This window comes from Nomascus leucogenys, chromosome 12 (assembly GCF_006542625.1).
Source record: "Nomascus leucogenys isolate Asia chromosome 12, Asia_NLE_v1, whole genome shotgun sequence".
NCBI lineage: Eukaryota > Metazoa > Chordata > Mammalia > Primates > Hylobatidae > Nomascus > Nomascus leucogenys.
This window is the reverse complement of record NC_044392.1, coordinates 82,663,612-82,683,996: the sequence shown is the minus strand read 5'-3', so window position 1 is coordinate 82,683,996 and position 20,385 is coordinate 82,663,612. Positions and strand designations below refer to the sequence as shown.

The window sequence follows — 20,385 nt, the reverse complement described above, 5'->3', positions numbered from 1 at the left end:
GAGATTGGGACCTGAGCATTGGTATTTTTAAAGATCCACAGCTCCTCATACCTAATTAGGATGGCTAGTATTAAAACAAAATATTACTATTGGCAAGGATGTGGAGAAATTGAACTCTTGTACATTGTTAGTGGGAATGTGAAATCATGTATCGACCATGGAAAATGGGATGGGCTTCCTCAAAAAATTAGAAATATAATCGCCATATGACCTAGCAATTCCACTTGTGTATATATATCCAAAAGAATTGAAAGCAGGGTCCTGAGATACTTGTAAACCCATGTTCATAGCAGCAGTATTCACAATATAGTCAAGAAGTGGAAGCAACCCAAGTGGCATCAATGAATGAATGGATAAAGAAAATGATACACATAGAATGGAATATTATTTAGCCTTAGAAGGAAGGGAAATTCTAACACATGCTACAACATGGATGAATCTTGAGGGCTTTATATTAGGAAAAATAAGCCAGTCACAAAAAAGATAAATAATATGATTTGTCACTTTAATGAAGTATTTAGGGTAGTCAAATTCATGGCATCAGAAAGCAGAATGGTGGTTGCCAGGTACAGCGGGGACAGAATGAGGATTTGTTGGTTAATACGCAGAGTTTCTGTTTTGCAAGATGGAAAAGTTCTAGAGATTGGTTTCACAAAAAACATGAATATACTTAACACTGCTGAACTGTACACTTAAAAAGAGTTAATATGGTAAATTTTGGTATGTATTATGCCACAATTCAAAAATATTTATAAGTGATTAATATGCAACAGGAGGTGAGAGCTAATACTACTTTAATTCAGACAGATATATTATTGGCTAAGTGTTAACACTGGTCTTTAAAAGTGGGCAACTTATTTTTTTTAATTAAAATAGAGTTTATTAGCTTTTAATATAAACAAGAAATAAAAACCACATAAATTGTAGCATTCTTTTCAAAATAAAACTGCAATCAATACTTGAATCTCCAAGCTCTGAATTCCATAAACAATATTTGTGTTTTTTTGATGTGGTAGATTGTAATATTTTTACACCATTATTTATCATTTATGTCTCTGTCCTTTAAAAATGATGGAAACTGCAGCACAATATGATGTGAAGCATTGCTATAGTAGAGGAAGTACTCCTGTCCCAGAAATGCTTTGTTTATAAGCAAGATTCCTAGGATTAGATTTGAGAAAGTAGGAGAAACAGATTTCACATAGTTCAGAACACTAACCTCTTTTTAGTATTTCAAATTTAGGTGACATTATCGGTCTCCTAAAATTATTTGCTCTTTGCCTTTTAAAGCCTGAAGTAAGAGTTTCTAAGGGTTATGTAAGTATTTCTTAAATAGCAGGACTTAATGGGACACCTACAGCTTGGTAGCATGTAGGACGATAAAACAGCTGTTCATATCACCTTCTATCATTAGGGTCCAATTCCTTTTATTGCATGTTAATTAACACTGCTCTTCAAAATCTTCCTTTAAAGAAACTTCGGTGATCAAAGCATATAGAGCACAGCTCTGCAGGTAACTACTTTTAAAAAGAGGAGGGCATTTTATGGAGATACACGGTATTCCAAAAGTTCAGTGTAATTTTAAGCTTTGATACTTGTAGAAATATAAATGCTACAAACCTTTACAAAACCTTGTCTGAACATTTTTCTTATGCTTTTTTCTTTGAGACAGGGTCTGGATGTCGCCCAGGTTGGAGTGCAGTGACATGATCATGGCCCACTGGAGCCTTGACCTCCTGGGCTCTACTGATCCTCCCACCTTAGCCTCCAGAGTGGCTGGGACTACAGACACATGCCACCATATCCAACTATTTTTATTTATTATTATTGTTTTACAGATAGGGTCTCACTATGTTGCCTAGACTGGTCTTGAACTCCTGCACTCAAGCAATCCTTCCACCTCAGCCTCCCAGGGTACTGAGATTATAGGCATGAATCACTATGGGCAACTTATTTCATAACTACTTTTCATTTTGCTCATGTACTTGAGGTGTATTATGTGCACATTGATAGTACCTTTATTATCCTTAAAGTAATGATGCTGTCTAGGAATATTAAGTACTGCCTTTCTGAAACACCTATGAAATTTAAAATATATTATTCTAGATGTAGCAATATGTGCCACAGAGTAACATTTTAATCTAATAAATTCGGTTTTAAAATAAATCACTTTGGGTCGGGTGCAGTGGCTCACGCCTGTAATCCCAGCACTTTGGGAGGCCGAGGAGGGCGGATCACCTGAGGTCAGGAGTTCCAGACCAGCCTGTCCAATGTAGTGAAACCCTGCCTCTACTAAAAATACAAAAATTAGCTGGGCATGGTGGCAGGTGCCTGTAATCCCAGCTACTCAGGAAGCTGAGGCAGGAGAATCACTTGAAGCCAGCAGGCAGAAGTTGCAGTGAGTGGAGATTGTGCCACTGCACTCCAGCCTGGGCGGTAGAGTAAGACTCCATCTCAAAAAATAAAAACAAAAATAAAAATAAAATCACTTTGGCTGGGCATGGTGGCTCAAGGTTGTAATCTCAGCACCTTGGGAGGCTGAGGTGTGTGGATCACCTGAGGTCAGGTGTTTGAGACCAGCCAGGCCAATATGTTGAAACCCCGTCTTTACAGAAAATACAAAAATTAGCTGGGCATGGTGGCATGCATCTGTAGTCACAGCTACTTGGGAGGCTGAGGCTAGAGAATTGAACCTGGGAGGCAAAAATTACAGTGGGCCAAGATTGCGCCATTGCACTCCAGCCTAGGCAACAGAGTGAGACTCCATCTCAGAGAGAGAGACCATAAATAAATCAATCACTTTTTTCAAATTAGCCAGAACATTTTTTTACTTTTTCTCTCTTCATTGAATTAACATTGTAGAATACTTACACACTGATCATATCTTTAACATTCTCTGTTATTTCTTCCGACTAGGAATTTATAGACTTTTCCTGCTAAGACCTCAATTTGTGTTTTTTTGAAAGGCAGAAAGACTGAGATGTTGAAATAATTTAAAACATCCAAGGCTAAGGCATATATAGTGAAACTTTTACTACTTGTATATAAAAAGTTTGTGTTTGTTTAAAAATTGATTCCTTTGCCATTTGGCTTTTTTTTTTTTCATCCTGTCTTAATCATGATGTGCTTTAAAATACAGTATTTGTTGCTCTTTTTCGAGACGGAGTTTCACTCTTGTTGCCCAGGCTGTAGTGCAATGGCACAATCTTGGCTCACTGCAACCTCTGCCTCCTGGGTTTAAGGGACTCTCCCCCCTCACCCTCCTAAGTAGCTTGGATTACAGGCATGCGCCACCACGCCTAGCTAATTTTTGTATTTTTAGTAGAGACGGGGTTTCACTACATTGGTCAGGCTGGTCTCGAACTCCTGACCTCATGTGATCCACCCGCCTTGGCCTCCCAAAGTGTTGGGATTACAGGCCTAAGCCACTGTGCCCGGCTTCTGTTACTCTTGAATAACACTTTTCAGCTCCTGTGGAAACCATTCCTAAAGTGCTTCTGAAGTACTCAGTTTTTGTTTTTCAGGACATGTACTTGTAGACAGGATTCGAAGCAGTTAAGAATGTCTCTGCCGAGTCGACAAACAGCTATTATTGTTAACCCTCCTCCACCAGAATATATAAATACTAAGAAAAATGGGCGATTGACAAATCAACTTCAGTATCTACAAAAAGTTGTCCTAAAGGATTTATGGAAGCATAGCTTTTCATGGCCTTTTCAACGTCCTGTGGATGCTGTGAAACTAAAGTTGCCTGTATGTATGTCTTCAACTATGTTAGTTTCAAAAAAAGAAAAATCCTGTAAATTTCTGTAAGACATAACTAGTCTTTAATATTATAAAACATATTTGGCCAGGCATGTTGGCTCCCGCCTGTAATCCCAGCACTTTGGGAGGCCGAGGTGGGCAGATCACCTGAGGTCGGGAGTTCGAGACCAGCCTGACCAACATGGAGAGACCCCCGTCTCTACTAAAAATACAAAATTAGCAGGGCGTGGTGGCACATGCCTGTAATCCCAGCTACCCAGGAGGCTGAGCAGGAGAATCTCTTGAACCTGGGAGGTGGAGGTTGCGGTAAGCTGAGATTGCGCCATTGCCTGGGCAACAAGAGTAAAACTCCATCTCCAAAAATAAAAAATAAAAAAATATTTAACAACTGATTTATTTAGCATCATTAAAGTCTATCCCAATGAGTAATTTTTTCCAAAAAAAAGCTTATTTTTCTGAGCATTTGCGTTCTTATTTCTTTCTTTTTTTTTTTTTTTTTTTTGAGACGGAGTCTCGCTCTGTCGCCCAGGCTGGAGTGCAGTGGCGCAATCTCGGCTCACTGCAAGCTCCGCCTCCCGGGTTCACGCCATTCTCCTGGCTCAGCCTCTCCGAGTAGCTGGGACTACAGGTGCCTGCCACCACGCCCGGCTAATTTTTTGTATTTTTTTTTTAGTAGAGACGGGGTTTCACCGTGGTCTTGATCTCCTGACCTCGTGATCCACCTGCCTCGGCCTCCTAAAGTGCTGGGATTACAAGCGTGAGCCACCGCGCCCGGCCCTCACGTTCTTATTTTAATAATTTGTGATAAATTGTAATACATGTTTTCTTATTATAGTATATGTCACTTCACCTTTTGGATGCAGAGTTATCCTGAATTTTACCTTTTCCGTGAAGTTTCTCTTGACACCTCCTGGCAGGCTTAGTTGCATCACATACAGAATTTGACTTTAGGTCTTACATTAGGAATTTTTAGCCATTCAGTAATGCAGTGGTTGAGTAGTTTACAATATAGCTAGTCAACCTGAAGCTGGAATTTTATTCTATGGAGTCAGACTCCATAAAAACAAGGTTCTTTTTCCTCATGGCCTTTTTATTTTCAAGGATAATTTTATTCTGAAATTCTTACCTTTGTTCATCTTTATTGGCTTTTTTTTTTTAACATCTAAAAATAATGCCATAGCAGTCAGCTTTGTTCTCATTACTAAAGGTTCTAGTTTCTAGAATATGGCTTTTTTTTTTTGAGACAGTCTCACTCTGTCACCCAGGCTAGAGTGCAGTGGCATGATCTCAGCTCACTGCAACCTCTGCCTCCTGAGCTTAAGTGATTCTTGGGCCTCACCCTCCCAAGTAGCTGGGAAGACAGGCATGTACCAGCACGCTTGGCTAATTTTCTGGGGTTTTTTTGTTGTTGTTTTGTTTTTTGAGACAGAGTCTCGCTCTGTCCCCCAGGCTGGAGTGCAGTGGCACAATCTTGGCTCACTGCAACCTCTGCCTCCCAGGTCTGAGTGATGATCCTGCCTCAGACTCCTGAGTAGCTGGGATTACAGGCACGCGTCATCACGCCAGGCTTATTTTTGTATTTTTAGCGGAGACGGGGCTTCCCCATGTTGGCCAGGCTGGTCTTGAACTCGTGACCTCAGGTGATCCACCCACCTTGGCCTCCCAAAGTGCTGGGATTACAGGCGTGAGCCACCATGCCCGGCCAATTTTCTGTATTTTTATTAGAGATGGGTTTCGCCATGTTGGCCAGGCTGATCTTGAATTCCTGGCCTCAAGTGATCCTCCTGCCTCGGCCTCCCAAAGTGCTGGGACTACAGGCGTGAGCCACTGCGCCCAGCCAGAATATGGCTTTTTAAAGATAATCAGTTGTTCTCTCTAGTTACAGGTGTATAGTGTGTTAAATTTCTTTGTGTTATCAGTAGTTGTAATGTATTCATTCTTACTAACATTTAGAATTTGTTCAAAACCGTAGGATTATTATACCATTATAAAAAACCCAATGGATTTAAATACAATTAAGAAGCGCTTGGAGAATAAATATTATGCGAAGGCTTCAGAATGTATAGAAGACTTCAATACAATGTTCTCAAATTGTTATTTATATAACAAGGTATGTAAGCCTTATGTTATACTTGCTAATTCTTTGCCATTACATATAGGAGAGAAATGTATAAAATCATGTGATCATTGCAGATTTCAAGTCTCTTCATTTGAGATATTTTACGTATGTGTGTGTGTGTGTCTGTGTGTATATATAATATATTTTTTTTTTTTTTTTGAGATGGAGTCTGGCACTGTCACCCAGGCTGGAGTGCAGTGGTGTGATCTCAGCTCACTGCAACCTCTGCCCCCAGGTTCAAGTGATTCTCCTGCCTCAGCCTCCCGAGTAGCTGGGAATACAGGCACCCGCCAACCTGCCTGGCTAATTTTTTCTATCTTTTTTTAGTAGAGACGGGGTTTTACCATGTTGGCCTGGCTGGCCTCGAACTCCCGACCTCAGGTGATCCACCCACCTCAGCCTCCCAAAGTTCTGGGATTATAGGTGTAAGCCACTGTGCCTGGCCAAGATCTTTTACATATTTTTAAGGACAATACTTTTTCACTGAATTTCATAATTTTCACATACCAATACTTGTTCAATCTATTTGCTATAATATTTTTGTGCCTGAATAGCTGTAGTGGCTTGTTATGTTTTTAAAAACTGAGATACCAATGAGAGCTAGTTTCTGTGAATAAGGTATTTCAGAATGTTTTCTATTGCATTCCTGTCATTTTAGTTATGAGATAAAGGAAAAGCCTTAGTATATACTAATCTTCATTAAATTTTCACAGTATGGATCCCTGGCCATAACCTAAAAAGCCAAACCAATTGCCTACTTCTAAACTTCACAAGTTGATTTAAAGATCAGATATGTTCTGGTCAGGCACGGTGGCTCACACCTGTAATCCCAGCACTTTGGGAGGCTGAGGCGGGAGGATCATGAGATCAAGAGATGGAGACCATCCTGACCAACATGGTGAAACCCCGCCTCATTAGAAATACAAAATTAGCTGGGCGTGGTGGCGTGTACCTGTAGTCCCAGCTACTTGGGAGGCTGAGGCAGGAAAATCGCTTCAGCGCAGGAGGTGGAGGTTGCAGTGAGCCTAGATGCCACCATTGCACTCCAGCCTGGTGACAGAGCAAGACTCTTTCTCAAAAAAAAAAAAAAAAAAAAAAAAAAAATCCACCTTCCTGGGATGAGTCCTTTGACTCTCCCTTTTGCCTTTCCCTGTCTCTTGTTTCTCCGTCTAAAAAAAAGATCAGATATGCTCTTTGTGCTATCCCAGTAGTAGTACTTGGATTTGTGTTAATGAATTTGCCTATATGATATATGTAGAGATTTTATTTTATTTTATTTTTTATTTTTATTTTTTGAGGTGGAGTCTCGCTCTGTTGGCCAGGCTGGAGTGCAGTGTATGTGGAGATTTTAAACTTAATCTTCATATTGGCTCTCATCCATAAAATTGGATTTGTGTATTTGGTTTTCTTCCATATAGTATTCCCATTTCCTACAGTACTGTATCCTTTTCTAGCTGTTCTAGGGCATCTAAATATTTTAAAGCTTATATCTTATTTAAATATGATAATTCTAAGTATTTGTGATTTCGTTTATTCAAAATCACTGGTGAGTTGACACTGAATTGTAATAGAAAGTTTGATTTGGCTCCCAAGAAAACTACCAATGCCAGCTTATATGTATGAAAGATTTAAAACTATTAGCCAATGGGAATGATTTTTTTTTCTGAGACAGGGACTCACTGTGTTGCCTAGGCTGGACTTGATCTCCTGGGCTCAAGTGATACTCCCACCTCAGCCTCCTAAGTAGCTGGGATTATAGGCACACACCACTGCATCCATCTCCAATGTGAATTTTTAAAAAATCAGTACCATTGGCAACTTCATTTTAATTTAACTACAATTCCAAAGGGTCCTTTCAGATGTAATATTTTAAAATGAAGTTTAGTAATTTTCCTGAGCTACCTTAGAAATAAATGTTCTCTTTATTTAAGAGAACTGTTGCTTTGTAAATTACTTACTTTTTTTCTCAGTCATAAATTGAAGCAAGAGGAAGACTTGTAAGTGAATAGTTAAGATTGAAAAATTGAATATGTTGGCTGGGTGCAGTGGCTCATGCCTGTAATCCCAGCACTTTGGGAGGCCAAGGCGGGTGGATCACAAGGTCAGGAGTTCAAGATTAGCCTGGCCAAGATGGTAAACCCTGTCTCTACTAAAACTACAGAAAGTAGCCAGACACGGTGGCAGGCACCTGTAATCCCAGGTACTCGGGAGGCTGAGGCAGGAGAATCGCTTGAACCCAGGTGACAGAGGTTGCAGTGAGCCAAGATTGCACCACTGTACTCCAGCCTGGGAGACAGAGTGAGACTTCGTCATTGAATATGTTGGTAGAGTTGGCTTAGAAAAAAATATTAAAAAATTGAGTCAGTGCTACAGTGTTATTCTATTAATTAGTTAATTAAACAGAATTACTTCTAATCAAACCATGAGATACTTTGTACAGACATGAGTAAGTTTTGTTTTAACCTATTTGTGAGTAGAAATTCTCTTTTTTTTTTTTTTTTTAAGACAGAATTTTCGCTCTTGTTGCCCAGGCTGGAGTGCAATGGTGCAATCTCAGCTCACCACAACCTCCGCCTCCCAGTTCAAGCAATTCTCCTGCCTCAGCCTCCCGAGTAGCTGGGATTACAGGCATGTGCAACCACACCTGGCTAATTTTTTTTTTTTTTTTAAACGTAGTTTTGCTCTTGTTGCCCAGGCTGGAGTGCAATGGCACGATCTCAGCTGACCGCAACCTCCGCCTCCCAGGTTCAAGCAATTCTCCTGCCTCAGCCTCCTGAGTAGCTAGGATTACAGGCACGCACCACCATGCCTGGCTAATTTTGTATTTTTAGTAGAGACGGGGTTTCTCCATGTTGGTCAGGCTGGTCTCAAACTCCCGACTTCAGGTGATCCACCCCCGTCAGCCTCCAAAAGTGCTGGGATTACAGGCATGAGCCACCATGCCTGGCGAAATTCTCAGTTTTAATGCCTGTTTGATTTAGTAGGATTGGTTGGATTGTAATTCTTTAGTGTTAAGAAAGCCATTTGGGTCCTTTTTAGAAGTTGAAGGAGTAGGATGCTAGAATTTTTTTTTTTTTTCATTTTATTATTATACTTTAGGGTTTTAGGGTACATGTGCACAATGTGCAGGTTTGTTACATATGTATCCATGTGCCATGTTGATTTCCTGTACCCATTAACTCGTCATTTAGCATTAGGTGTATCTCCTAATGCTGTCCCTCCCCCCTCCCCCCACCCCACAACAGTCCCCGGAGTGTGATGTTCCCCTTCCTGTGTCCATGAGTTCTCATTGTTCAATTCCCACCTATGAGTGAGAACATGCGGTGTTTGGTTTTTTGTCCTTGCGATGGTTTACTGAGAATGATGTTTTCCAGTTTCATCCATGTCCCTACAAAGGACACGAACTCATCATTTTTTATGGCTGCATAGTATTCCATGGTGTATATGTGCCACATTTTCTTAATCCAGTCTATTGTTGTTGGACATTTGGGTTGGTTCCAACTCTTTGCTATTGTGAATGGTGCTGCAATAAACATACGTGTGCATGTGTCTTTATAGCAGCATGATTTATAGTCCTTTGGGTATATACCCAGTAATGGGATGGCTGGGTCAAATGGTATTTCTAGTTCTAGATCCCTGAGGAATCACCACACTGACTTCCACAATGGTTGAACTAGTTTACAGTCCCACCAACAGTGTAAAAGTGTTCCTATTTCTCCACATCCTCTCCAGCACCTGTTGTTTCCTGATTTTTTAATGATGGCCATTCTAACTGGTGTGAGATGGTATCTCACTGTGGTTTTGATTTGCATTTCTCTGATGGCCAGTGATGATGAGCATTTCTTCATGTGTTTTTTGGCTGCATAAATGTCTTCTTTTGAGAAGTGTCTGTTCATGTCCTTTGCCCACTTTTTGATGGCGTTGTTTGTTTTTTTCTTGTAAATTTGTTTGAGTTCATTGTAGATTCTGGATATTAGCCCTTTGTCAGATGAGTAGGTTGCAAAAATTTTCTCCCATTCTGTAGGTTGCCTGTTCACTCTGATGGTAGTTTCTTTTGCTGTGCAGAAGCTCTTTAGTTTAATTAGATCCCATTTGTCAATTTTGGCTTTTGTTGCCATTGCTTTTGGTGTTTTAGACATGAAGTCCTTGCCCACGCCTATGTCCTGAATGGTATTGCCTAGGTTTTCTTGTAGGATTTTAATGGTTTTAGGTCTAACATATAAGTCTTTAATCCATCTTGAATTAATTTTTGTATAAGGTGTAAGGAAGGGATCCAGTTTCAGCTTTCTACATATGGCTAGCCAGTTTTCCCAGCACCATTTATTAAATAGGGAATCCTTTCCCCATTTCTTGTTTTTGTCAGGTTTGTCAAAGATCAGATAGTTGTAGCTATGCGGCATCATTTCTGAGGACTCTGTTCTGTTCCATTGATCTATGTCTCTGTTGTGGTACCAGTACCATGCTGTTTTGGTTACTGTAGCCTTGTAGTATAGTTTAAAGTCAGGTAGCGTGATGCCTCCAGCTTTGTTCTTTTGGCTTAGGATTGACTTGGTGATGCGGGCTCTTTTTTGTTCCATATGAACTTTAAAGTAGTTTTTTCCAATTCTGTGAAGAAAGTCATTGGTAGCTTGATGGGGATGGCATTGAATCTATAAATTACCTTGGGCAGTATGGCCATTTTCACGATATTGATTCTTCCAACCCATGAGCATGGAATGTTCTTCCATTTGTTTGTATCCTCTTTTATTTCATTGAGCAGTGGTTTGTAGTTCTCCTTGAAGAGGTCCTTCACATCCCTTGTAAGTTGGATTCCTAGGTATTTTATTCTCTTTGAAGCAATTGTGAATGGGAGTTCACTCATGATTTGGCTCTCTGTTTGTCTGTTATTGGTGTACAAGAATGCTTGTGATTTTTGTACATTAATTTTGTATCCTGAGACTTTGCTGAAGTTGCTAATCAGCTTAAGGAGGTTTTGGGCTGAGACAATGGGGTTTTCTAGATATATAATCATGTCATCTGCAAACAGGGACAATTTGACTTCCTCTTTTCCTAATTGAATACCCTTTATTTCCCTCTCCTGCCTGATTGCCCTGGCCAGAACTTCCAGCACTATGTTGAATAGGAGTGGTGAGAGAGGGCATCCCTGTCTTGTGCCAGTTTTCAGAGGGAATGCTTCCAGTTTTTGCCCATTCAGTATGATATTGGCTGTGGGTTTGTCATAGATAGCTCTTATTATTTTGAGATACGTCCCATCAATACCTAATTTATTGAGAGTTTTTAGCATGAAGGGTTGTTGAATTTTGTCAAAGGCCTTTTCTGCATCTATTGAGATAATCATGTGGTTTTTGTCTTTGGTTCTGTTTATATGCTGGATTACATTTATTGATTTGCGTATGTTGAAACAGCCTTGCATCCCAGGGATGAAGCCCACTTGATTATGGTGGATAAGCTTTTTGATGTGCTGCTGGATTCGGTTTGCCAGTATTTTATTGAGGATTTTTGCATCAATGTTCATCAAGGATATTGGTCTGAAATTCTCTTTTTTGGTTATGTCTCTGCCAGGCTTTGGTATCAGGACGATGCTGGCTTCATAAAATGTGTTAGGGAGGATTCCCTCTTTTTCTATCGATCGGAATAGTTTCAGAAGGAATGGTACCAGTTCCTCCTTGTACCTCTGGTAGAATTCAGCTGTGAATCCATCAGGTCCTGGACTCTTTTTGGTTGGTAAGCTATTGATTGTTGCCACAAATTCAGAACCTGTTATTGGTCTATTCAGAGATTCAACTTCTTCCTGGTTTAGTCTTGGGAGGGTGTATTTGTCGAGGAATTTATCCATTTCTTCTAGATTTTCTAGTTTATTTGCATAGAGGTGTTTGTAGTATTCTCTGATGGTAGATTGTATTTCTGTGGGATCGGTGGTGATATCCCCTTTTTCGTTTTTTATTGCATCTATTTGATTCTTCTCTCTTTTCTTCTTTATTAGTCTTGCTAGCGGTCTATCAATTTTGTTGATCTTTTCAAAAAACCAGCTCCTGGATTCATTAATTTTTTGAAGGGTTTTTTGTGTCTCTATTTCCTTCAGTTCTGCTCTGATTTTAGTTATTTCTAGCCTTCTGCTAGCTTTTGAATGTGTTTGCTCTTGCTTTTCTAGTTCTTTTAATTGTGATGTTAGGGTGTCAATTTTGGATCTTTCCTGCTTTCTCTTGTGGGCATTTAGTGCTATAAATTTCCCTCTACACACTGCTTTGAAGGTGTCCCAGAGATTCTGGTATGCTGTGTCTTTGTTCTCTTTGGTTTCAAAGAACATCTTTATTTCTGCCTTCATTTCATTATGTACCCAATAGTCATTCAGGAGCAGGTTGTTCAGTTTCCATGTAGTTGAGCGGTTTTGAGTGAGTTTCTTAATCCTGAGTTCTAGTTTGTGGTCTGAAAGACAGTTTGTTATAATTTCTGTTCTTTTACATTTGCTGAGGAGAGCTTTACTTCCAACTATGTGGTCAATTTTGGAATAGGTGTGGTGTGGTGCTGAAAAAAATGTATATTCTGTTGACCTGGGGTGGAGAGTTCTGTAGATGTCTATTAGGTCCACTTTATGTAGAGCTGAGTTCAATTCCTGGATATCCTTGTTAACTTTCTGTCTCATTGATCTGTCTAATGTTGACAGTGGGGTGTTAAAATCTTCCATTATTATTGTGTGGGAGTTTAAGTCCCTTTGTAGGTCACTGAGGACTTGCTTTATGAATCTGGGTGCTCCTGTGTTGGGTGCATATATATTTAGGATAGTTAGCTCTTCTTGTTGAATTGATCCCTTTACCATTATGTAATGGCCTTCTTTGTCTCTTTTGATCTTTGTTGGTTTAAAGTCTATTTTATCAGAGACTAGGATTGCAACCCCTGCCTTTTTTTGTTTTCCAGTTGCTTGATAGATCTTCCTCCATCCCTTTATTTTGAGTCTATGTGTGTCTCTGCACGTGAGATGGGTTTCCTGAATACAGCACACTCATGGGTCCTGATTCCTTATCCAGTTTGCCAGTCTGTGTCTTTTGATTGGAGCATTTAGCCCATTTACATTAAACGTTAATATTGTTATGTGTGAATCTGATCCTGTCATTATGATGTTAGTTGGTTATTTTGCTCGTTAGTTGCTATAGTTTCTTCCTAGCCTCGATGGTCTTTACAATTTGGTGTGTTTTTGCAGTGGCTGGTACCGGTTGTTCCTTTCCATGTTTAGTGCTTCCTTCAGGGCTCTTTTAGGGCAGGCCTGGTGGTGACAAAATCACTCAGCATTTGCTTGTCTGTAAAGTATTTTATTTCTCCTTCACTTATGAAGCTTAGTTTGGCGGGATAGGAAATTCTGGGTTGAAAATTCTTTTCTTTAAAAATGTTGAATATCGGCCCCCACTCTCTTCTGGCTTGTAGAGTTTCTGCTGAGAGATCAGCTGTTAGTCTGATGGGCTTCCCTTTGTGGGTAACCCGACCTTTCTCTCTGGCTGCCCTTAACATTTTTTCCTTCATTTCAACTTTGGTGAATCTGACAATTATGTGTCTTGGAGTTGCTCTTCTCGAGGAGTATCTTTGTGCGTTCTCTGTATTTCCTGAATCTGAATGCTGGCCTGCTTTGCTAGATTGGGGAAGTTCTCCTGGATAATATCTTGCAGAGTGTTTTCCAACTTGGTTCCATTCTCCCCATCATTTTCAGGTACACGAATCAGACGTAGGTTTGGTCTTTTCACATAGTCCCAAATTTCTTGGAGGCTTTGTTCATTTCTTTTTATTCTTTTTTCTCTAAACTTCCCTTCTCTCTTCATTTCATTCATTTCATCTTCCATCAGCGATACCCTTTCTTCCAGTTGATCGCATCTGCTACTGAGGCTTCTGCAATCTTCGCGTAGTTCTCGAAACTTGGCTTTCAGCTCCATCAGCTCCTTGAAGCCCTTCTCTCCATTGGTTATTCTAGTTATCCATTCTTCTAATTTTTTTCAAAGTTTTTAACTTCTTTGCTATTGTTTTGAATTTCCTCCCGTAGCTCAGAGTAGTTTGATCGTCTGAAGCCTTCTTCTCTCAACTCGTCAAAGTCATCCTCCATCCAGCTTTGTTCCGTTGCTGGTGAGGAACTGCATTCCTTTGGAGGAGGAGAGGTGCTCTGTTTTTTAGAGTTTCCAGTTTTTGTGTTCTGTTTTTTCCCCATCTTTGTGGTTTTATCTACTTTTTGTCTTTGATGATGGTGATGTACAGATGGGTTTTTGGTGTGGATGTCCTTTCTGTTTGTTAGTTTTCCTTCTACCAGACAGGATCCTCAGCTGCAGGTCTGTTGGAGTTTACTAGAGGTCCACTCCAGACCCTGTTTGGCTGGGTGTCAGCAGCGGTGGCTGCAGAACAGCGGATTTTCGTGAGACCACAAATTCAGCTGTCTGATAGTTCCTCTGAAAGTTTTGTCTCAGAGGAGTACCCGGCTGAATGAGGTGTCAGTCTGTCCCTACTGGGGCAGTGCCTCCCAGTTAGGCTGCTCAGGGGTGAGGGACCCACTTTAGGAGGCAGTCTGTCTGTTCTCAGATCTCCAGCTGCGTGCTGGGAGAACCACTACTCTCTTCAAAGCTGTCAGTCAGACAGGGACATTTCAGTCTGTGGAGTTTCTTGCTGAGTTTTTGTTTGTCTGTGCCCTGCCCCCAGAGGTGGAGCGTACAGAGGCAGGCAGGCCTCCTTGAGCTGTGGTGGGCTCCACCCAGTTCGAGCTTCCTGGCTGCTTTGTTTACCTAAGCAAGCCTGGGCAATGGCGGGCGCCCCTCCCCCAGCCTCGCTGCCGCCTTGCAGCTTGATCTCAGACTGCTGTGCTAGCAATCAGCGAGACTCCATGGGCATAGGACCCTCCGAGCCAGGTGCGGGACACCATCTCCTAGTGTGCCGTTTTCCAGGCCCGTTGGAAAAGCGCAGTATTAGGATGGGACTGACCCGATATTCCAGGTGCCGTCTGTTTCCCCTTTCTTTGACTAGGAAAGGGAACTCCGTGACCCCTTTTGCTTCCCGAGTGAGGCAATGCCTCGCCCCGCTTCGGCTCGTGCACAGTGCGCTTCACCGACTGTCCTGTACCCACTGTTAGGCACTCCCTAGTGAGATGAAACTGGTACCTCAAGCAGAAATGCAGAAATCATCCGTCTTCTGTGTCGCTGGGGCTGGGAGCTGGAGCAGGATGCTAGAATTTTAAATGTGAGCTGCTTTCAACCATAGAGAATAAGAAAATAAAATGTGAGCAGCTTCACTCTTTTCTAAATTTATAAGAGATGAATACCGCCTAGGAGTACTGTGTTACTGCCTTCCATAAAGTGGGCTGAATTTAAAACATTTGGTACAGTGACCATACTGTATATGCTTATGGTATATTTAATATATTTTGTAGCCTGGAGATGACATTGTTCTTATGGCACAAGCTCTAGAGAAGCTGTTTATGCAGAAATTATCTCAGATGCCACAAGAAGAGCAAGTTGTGGGTGGTAAGGAAAGAATCAAGAAAGGTAAGGCAGGAGGGAAACACTTTATGGTTCTCTCTCTTTTTTTCCCCTCTCTATCTGTCTCGTGTGTGTGTGTAAATTCCTCAAAGGAGACAGACATCCAGAAGTCCTACATCCTATTCTGTTGATAAAAAAATGTCCATTTAAAACAATCTGCCAAACCTTGATCACAAGGATGGGTATCGTTCAAGAATAGTGAAGACTGCATTGATTATGGCCTCGGAGCCAGCTTTCTTGTAGCATAATGCCATTCACATAGTAGGGATTCAGAAAATCATAGCTGTTACTGCTGTTTTCACTGGATCTTGTATCTATGCTGTACTGATAAGAATGCCCAAATTGCTAGTGCTGTCTGTATTTAAAAAAAAGTTCCATAGCTGAGAATGAAATGTTAGTATTGGGTTGGAAGATTGTCTTTTTTTCCTAACTTTTTCTTCACTCACAAACATCTTTAGAGGAAATCATCTTTTGTTTTTTTGAGACGGAGTCTCGCTCTGTCGCCCAGGCTGGAGTGCAGTGGCGCAATCTCGGCTCACTGCAAGCTCCGCCTCCCGGGTTCACGCCATTCTCCTGCCTCAGCCTCTCTGAGTAGCTGGGACTACAGGCGCCCGCCACCACGCCCGGCTAATTTTTTGTATTTTTAGTAGAGACGGGGTTTCATCGTGGTCTCGATCTCCTGACCTCGTGATCTGCCCGCCTCGGACTCCCAAAGTGCTGGGATTACAAGCGTGAGCCACTGCGCCCGGCCGGAAATCATCTTTACAACTAATAATCATATCATTTAAATATGGTGTTTCAAAAATCTTAAATCTTAAGTATTCAAATAGATTTATTGTAGAGGTTAACCAAGAATGTAGTAAATGTTGGTTTATCTTTGGATCACTTAAGCAGTGTAGTCTTTAAGTTCTTAGTCATTCCATGTTAGTTTCCTCATTTATAATATCAGGAAAATATTTATTTATTTATTTATTTATTTGAGATGGAGTCTTCACTCTGTCACCCAGGCTGGAGTGCAGTGGTGCAATCTCGGCTCACTCCAAGCTCTGCCTCCCAGATTCAAGCCATTCTCCTGCTTCAGCCTCCAGAGTAGCTAGGACTACAGGTGCCCACCACCATGCCCCGCTAATTTTTTGTATTTTTTTTTAGTAGAGTCCGGGTTTCACCATGTTAGCCAGGATGGTCTCAATCTCCTGAGGTCGTGATCCGCCTGCCTCGGCCTCCCAAAGTGCTGGGATTACAGGCGTGAGCCACCGTACCTGGCCCTAAAAATATTTATCTTTCGTGATTGTAAATGTTTATAAAGTATATAGTTAAGTGCCTGAGATGTAGGAGGCTTGTAATAGGTTCATGGCAGGGGTTGATTTTTTTTTTGAGGTTTTTATTGGTACTAATATATGCTTTTTTATTGCTAATAGATCCTTAAGGTGGGTCATAACTTACAGCGCTTTAACCAAATCTATGAGATATTCAGATATTCACTGATTATTTAAGTCCTTATTCTTATTTTAGAAAAGGTTGATCTAATGTGTGACAATGTGAGACCTAGGCTTCTACAAGAAGATTATATAAGCCCTTGTGAGGTAGATAATACATAGATCAATATGGTATTTAAATTCTAAAACCAACGTGCTAATTGTTGCTGACTTAAATTATTACCCTTAGCAAGATAAAAATTATTATTTTTTCCATTTAATGTTGCAAGAAAGTAAAAATTATTGATCTTTTATCTGAGGGAAACATGCTCTTAACAGTTACCTGAGCATCTGAAACAAGTAGCTACAACTTAACTTTCAAGTGTTTAAGTTTTTTTTTTTTTTTTTTTTTTTTGAGACAGAGTTTCACTCTTGTTGCCCAGGCTGGAGTGCAATGGCATGATCTCTGCTCACTGCAACCTCTGCCTTCCAGGTTCAAGTGATTCTCCTGCCTCAGCCTCCTGAGTAGCTGGGATTACAGGCGTGTGCCACCATGCCCAGCTAATTTTTGTATTTTTTAGTGGAGATGGGGTTTCACCATGTTGGTCAGGCTGGTCTCGAACTCCTGACCTCAGGTGATCCACCCGCCTTGGCCTCCCAAAGTGCTGTGATTACAGGCATGAGCCACTGCACCTGGCCTACATTTAAGTTTTTTGTTAGAAATAAAACTTGAAAAAAATTACAAGACAGTGCATTATGGAAAAAAATTAAGACTGCATTATGACATGTGTCAGATGAAATTACAAGTAATATATGCTGTGTTTCAAAAGAATGAGAAATTTTATTTCGAGACAGGGTCTCATTCTGTCACCCTGGCTGGAGTGCAGTGGCACTCCACGATCAGTTCACTGCAGCCTCGAGCTCCTGGGTTTAACGGTCCTCCCACTTTAGCCTCCCAAGTAGCCAATATTAAAGACATGTGCCACCACACCCCCCAGCTAATTTTTTTGTTTCTTACAGAGGTGGGGTCTCATTTTGTTGCCCAGGCTCATCTTGAACTCCTGGCTTCAAATGATCCTCATGCCTTGGCCTTCCAAAGTGCTAGGATTACAGGCGTGAGCCACCATGCATGGCCAAGAGTGAGAAATTGATATGTGATGTGTGCTAGTACATTTTGTATCGCTATAAAGAAATACCTGGCTGGGTGTTGTGTCTCATGACTGTAATGCCAGCACATTGGAAAGTCAAGATGGGAGGATTACATAAGCCCAGGAATTCAAGACCAGCCTGAGCAGGATAGGAGGACCCTTTATAGAAAAATTTGAAACTTTGCCAGGTATAGTGGCATGCACCTGTAGTCCCAGCTCCTCAAGAGCCTGAGGTGAGAGGATTGCTTGAGCCCAGTAGGTTGAAGGTGCAGTGAGCCATGATCACACCACTGCAACAGAGTGACAGAGGCAGACCCTTTCTCAAAAAAAAAAAAAAAAAAAAAGAAAAGAAATAAATACATGAGGCTGGGTAATTTACAAAGAAAAGAGGTTTATTTGGCTCATGGTTTTGCAGGCTGTAGAAGTATGGCACCAGCATCTGCTTAGCTTCTGGGCCTCAGGAAGCTTTCAATCATGGTCAAAGGCAAAGAGAAGCTGTTGTATCACATGGCGAGGTGGGGGTAGGGAGGAGGTGCTCTTTTAAGCAACCAGATCTTGTGTGAACTCATAGAGTGAGCACTCCTTCATTATGTCGAGGACAGCACCAAGAGATTTATGAGGGATCCACCCTCATGACCCAAACACCTCCCACACCAAGACCCACCACCAACATTGGAGGTCACATTTCAACATAAGATTTGAAGAGAACAAAACATCCAAACCATATCACGCTGGAAAAGTTGGGAAAGGCTTTAGAGGTGATATAAGTTATGTTTGACCTCAAAGGATAGGTGGGATTTGGCTTCAGAGTGAATGTCTAAGTTTAAAAAACTTTTGACAGAAGCATTCCACTACCAGAGTCATGTCTTTGTTAGTCACAGTGGTAGGAAAATTGTCATATGATGGTAGCTAGTTTAAAATAATGTGGTTACGTACATGTTGATAATTTATGGCAAAGAAAACTTGGTGTTAAACTGATAATGTTGATTGAGCAAATACTTGAGTGCTGATTATGTTCCACAACACTGTTCTGTGCTCTTGAGATATTATCAGTGAATAAAACAAAAACTTTGCCATCTTGGAATTTATATTCTAGTAGGAAGTGAGAGACAAACATGACAGATTCCGTGGAGGCATCATTGAGAAGTGAAGATTTGAAAGAAGAACATTCCAGCTAGAGGAATCAGCTAGAGCAAAGGCCTATAACAGATCCTTTCCTCCTCCATCACTTTGAGCCAGTGCCTTCATTTGTGAACGGATCTTGCCATCTCAACCATTTTATTCCTTTGGTTATCTCCCTTTTTTCTTGGATAATTAATCTCTCCTCCTCTATGGGGTTAGTCTCATTACCCTATAAACTTGCTCTAGTATCTCATCTTTAAAATACTCCTTTATCCATATCCTTCCAGCTATTGTTCCTTTTTTTTTCTTTCTTTCTTCCTGTATACTCATGTAGTCTCCTTAGCACAAGTTCTAGCTTTAGTTCACCACCAAAAACGTTTTGTCAGTCAGGGTCACTTGTAGTCTTCATGCTGCAAAATTTAAGTAGTGTTTTTCTATTCTCATTTTATTTGACTTCTGTCAGTATTTACCTTAGGAGACTACTGTGTCTTTCTTAAAATGCTTTTATTTCTTCGTGCACACACTAATCATGTGGACTTACTTCCCATTCTATAGTTCTCTTGACCTGGCTGGCTACTTCTTACCTTTATAGTGACATCTTGGTTGTCAGCTTTAGAGAGGGAGGCCTTCCTTGGCTACCCTCTCCATAATAGTTCTCTACCTTAATTTAGTCAGTAACCTGTATATTTCCTTCCTAACACTTAGCATCACTTGTACTCAGTTTGATTACTAATTTTTTGTCTGTTTCTTACACTAGACAGTAAGCTCCAAGAGCAGATACTATGTCTGTCTTGTTTATTTTTGTGCCCTAGCACCGAAAATGGTGCCCAACACATAATAGGCATGCAGTAAATATTTACTGTGTTTCTCTCATGTACCAAGTACCGCATTAGGCACAAGGGATTTAGGCGTGACCAAAACAAAGTCCCCTTACCCTCACAGAGCTTTTTATTCTTGTGAGGGATAGAGACAAAATTAAATAATTGTAACAGTTCCTCACTATGCATATCTAATTAGCTCCTGAGTTCAAAGAGCAACAGTTGGAATATCAAAGGATGTGAGATTATCTGAATGTATTTGATTGCTAAGTTTCAGAGAGTAGTGACAACTCAGATATTGAGGAATATCACCCCTATCTTAAAATACATTCAAATTTACTTAGTTCCTGAGTTTGTTTTGTAAGAATTGAAGAGCCAGAAATAGCTATATGTTGTATATCAAATGTGATAATGGCATGGAAAAAATAAAGCAGAATAAGAGCTAGACAGTTGGTGAGTGGGGATAGGTAGAGCGAAAATGTTATTTTATATACG

At 40.7% G+C, this 20,385-nt stretch overlaps 1 protein-coding gene across 1 annotated transcript in view; it reads left to right on the top strand.

Moving 5' to 3' along the window:
- BRDT (bromodomain testis associated) overlaps nt 1-20,385 on the top strand; it is a 76,821-nt gene that overhangs the window by 12,057 nt on the left and 44,379 nt on the right. The window contains 3 exon segments of the mRNA XM_030825048.1: nt 3,525-3,753; nt 5,738-5,875; nt 15,279-15,393. Coding sequence (XP_030680908.1) covers nt 3,562-3,753; nt 5,738-5,875; nt 15,279-15,393 — 445 coding nt within the window. The 5' untranslated portion in view covers nt 3,525-3,561.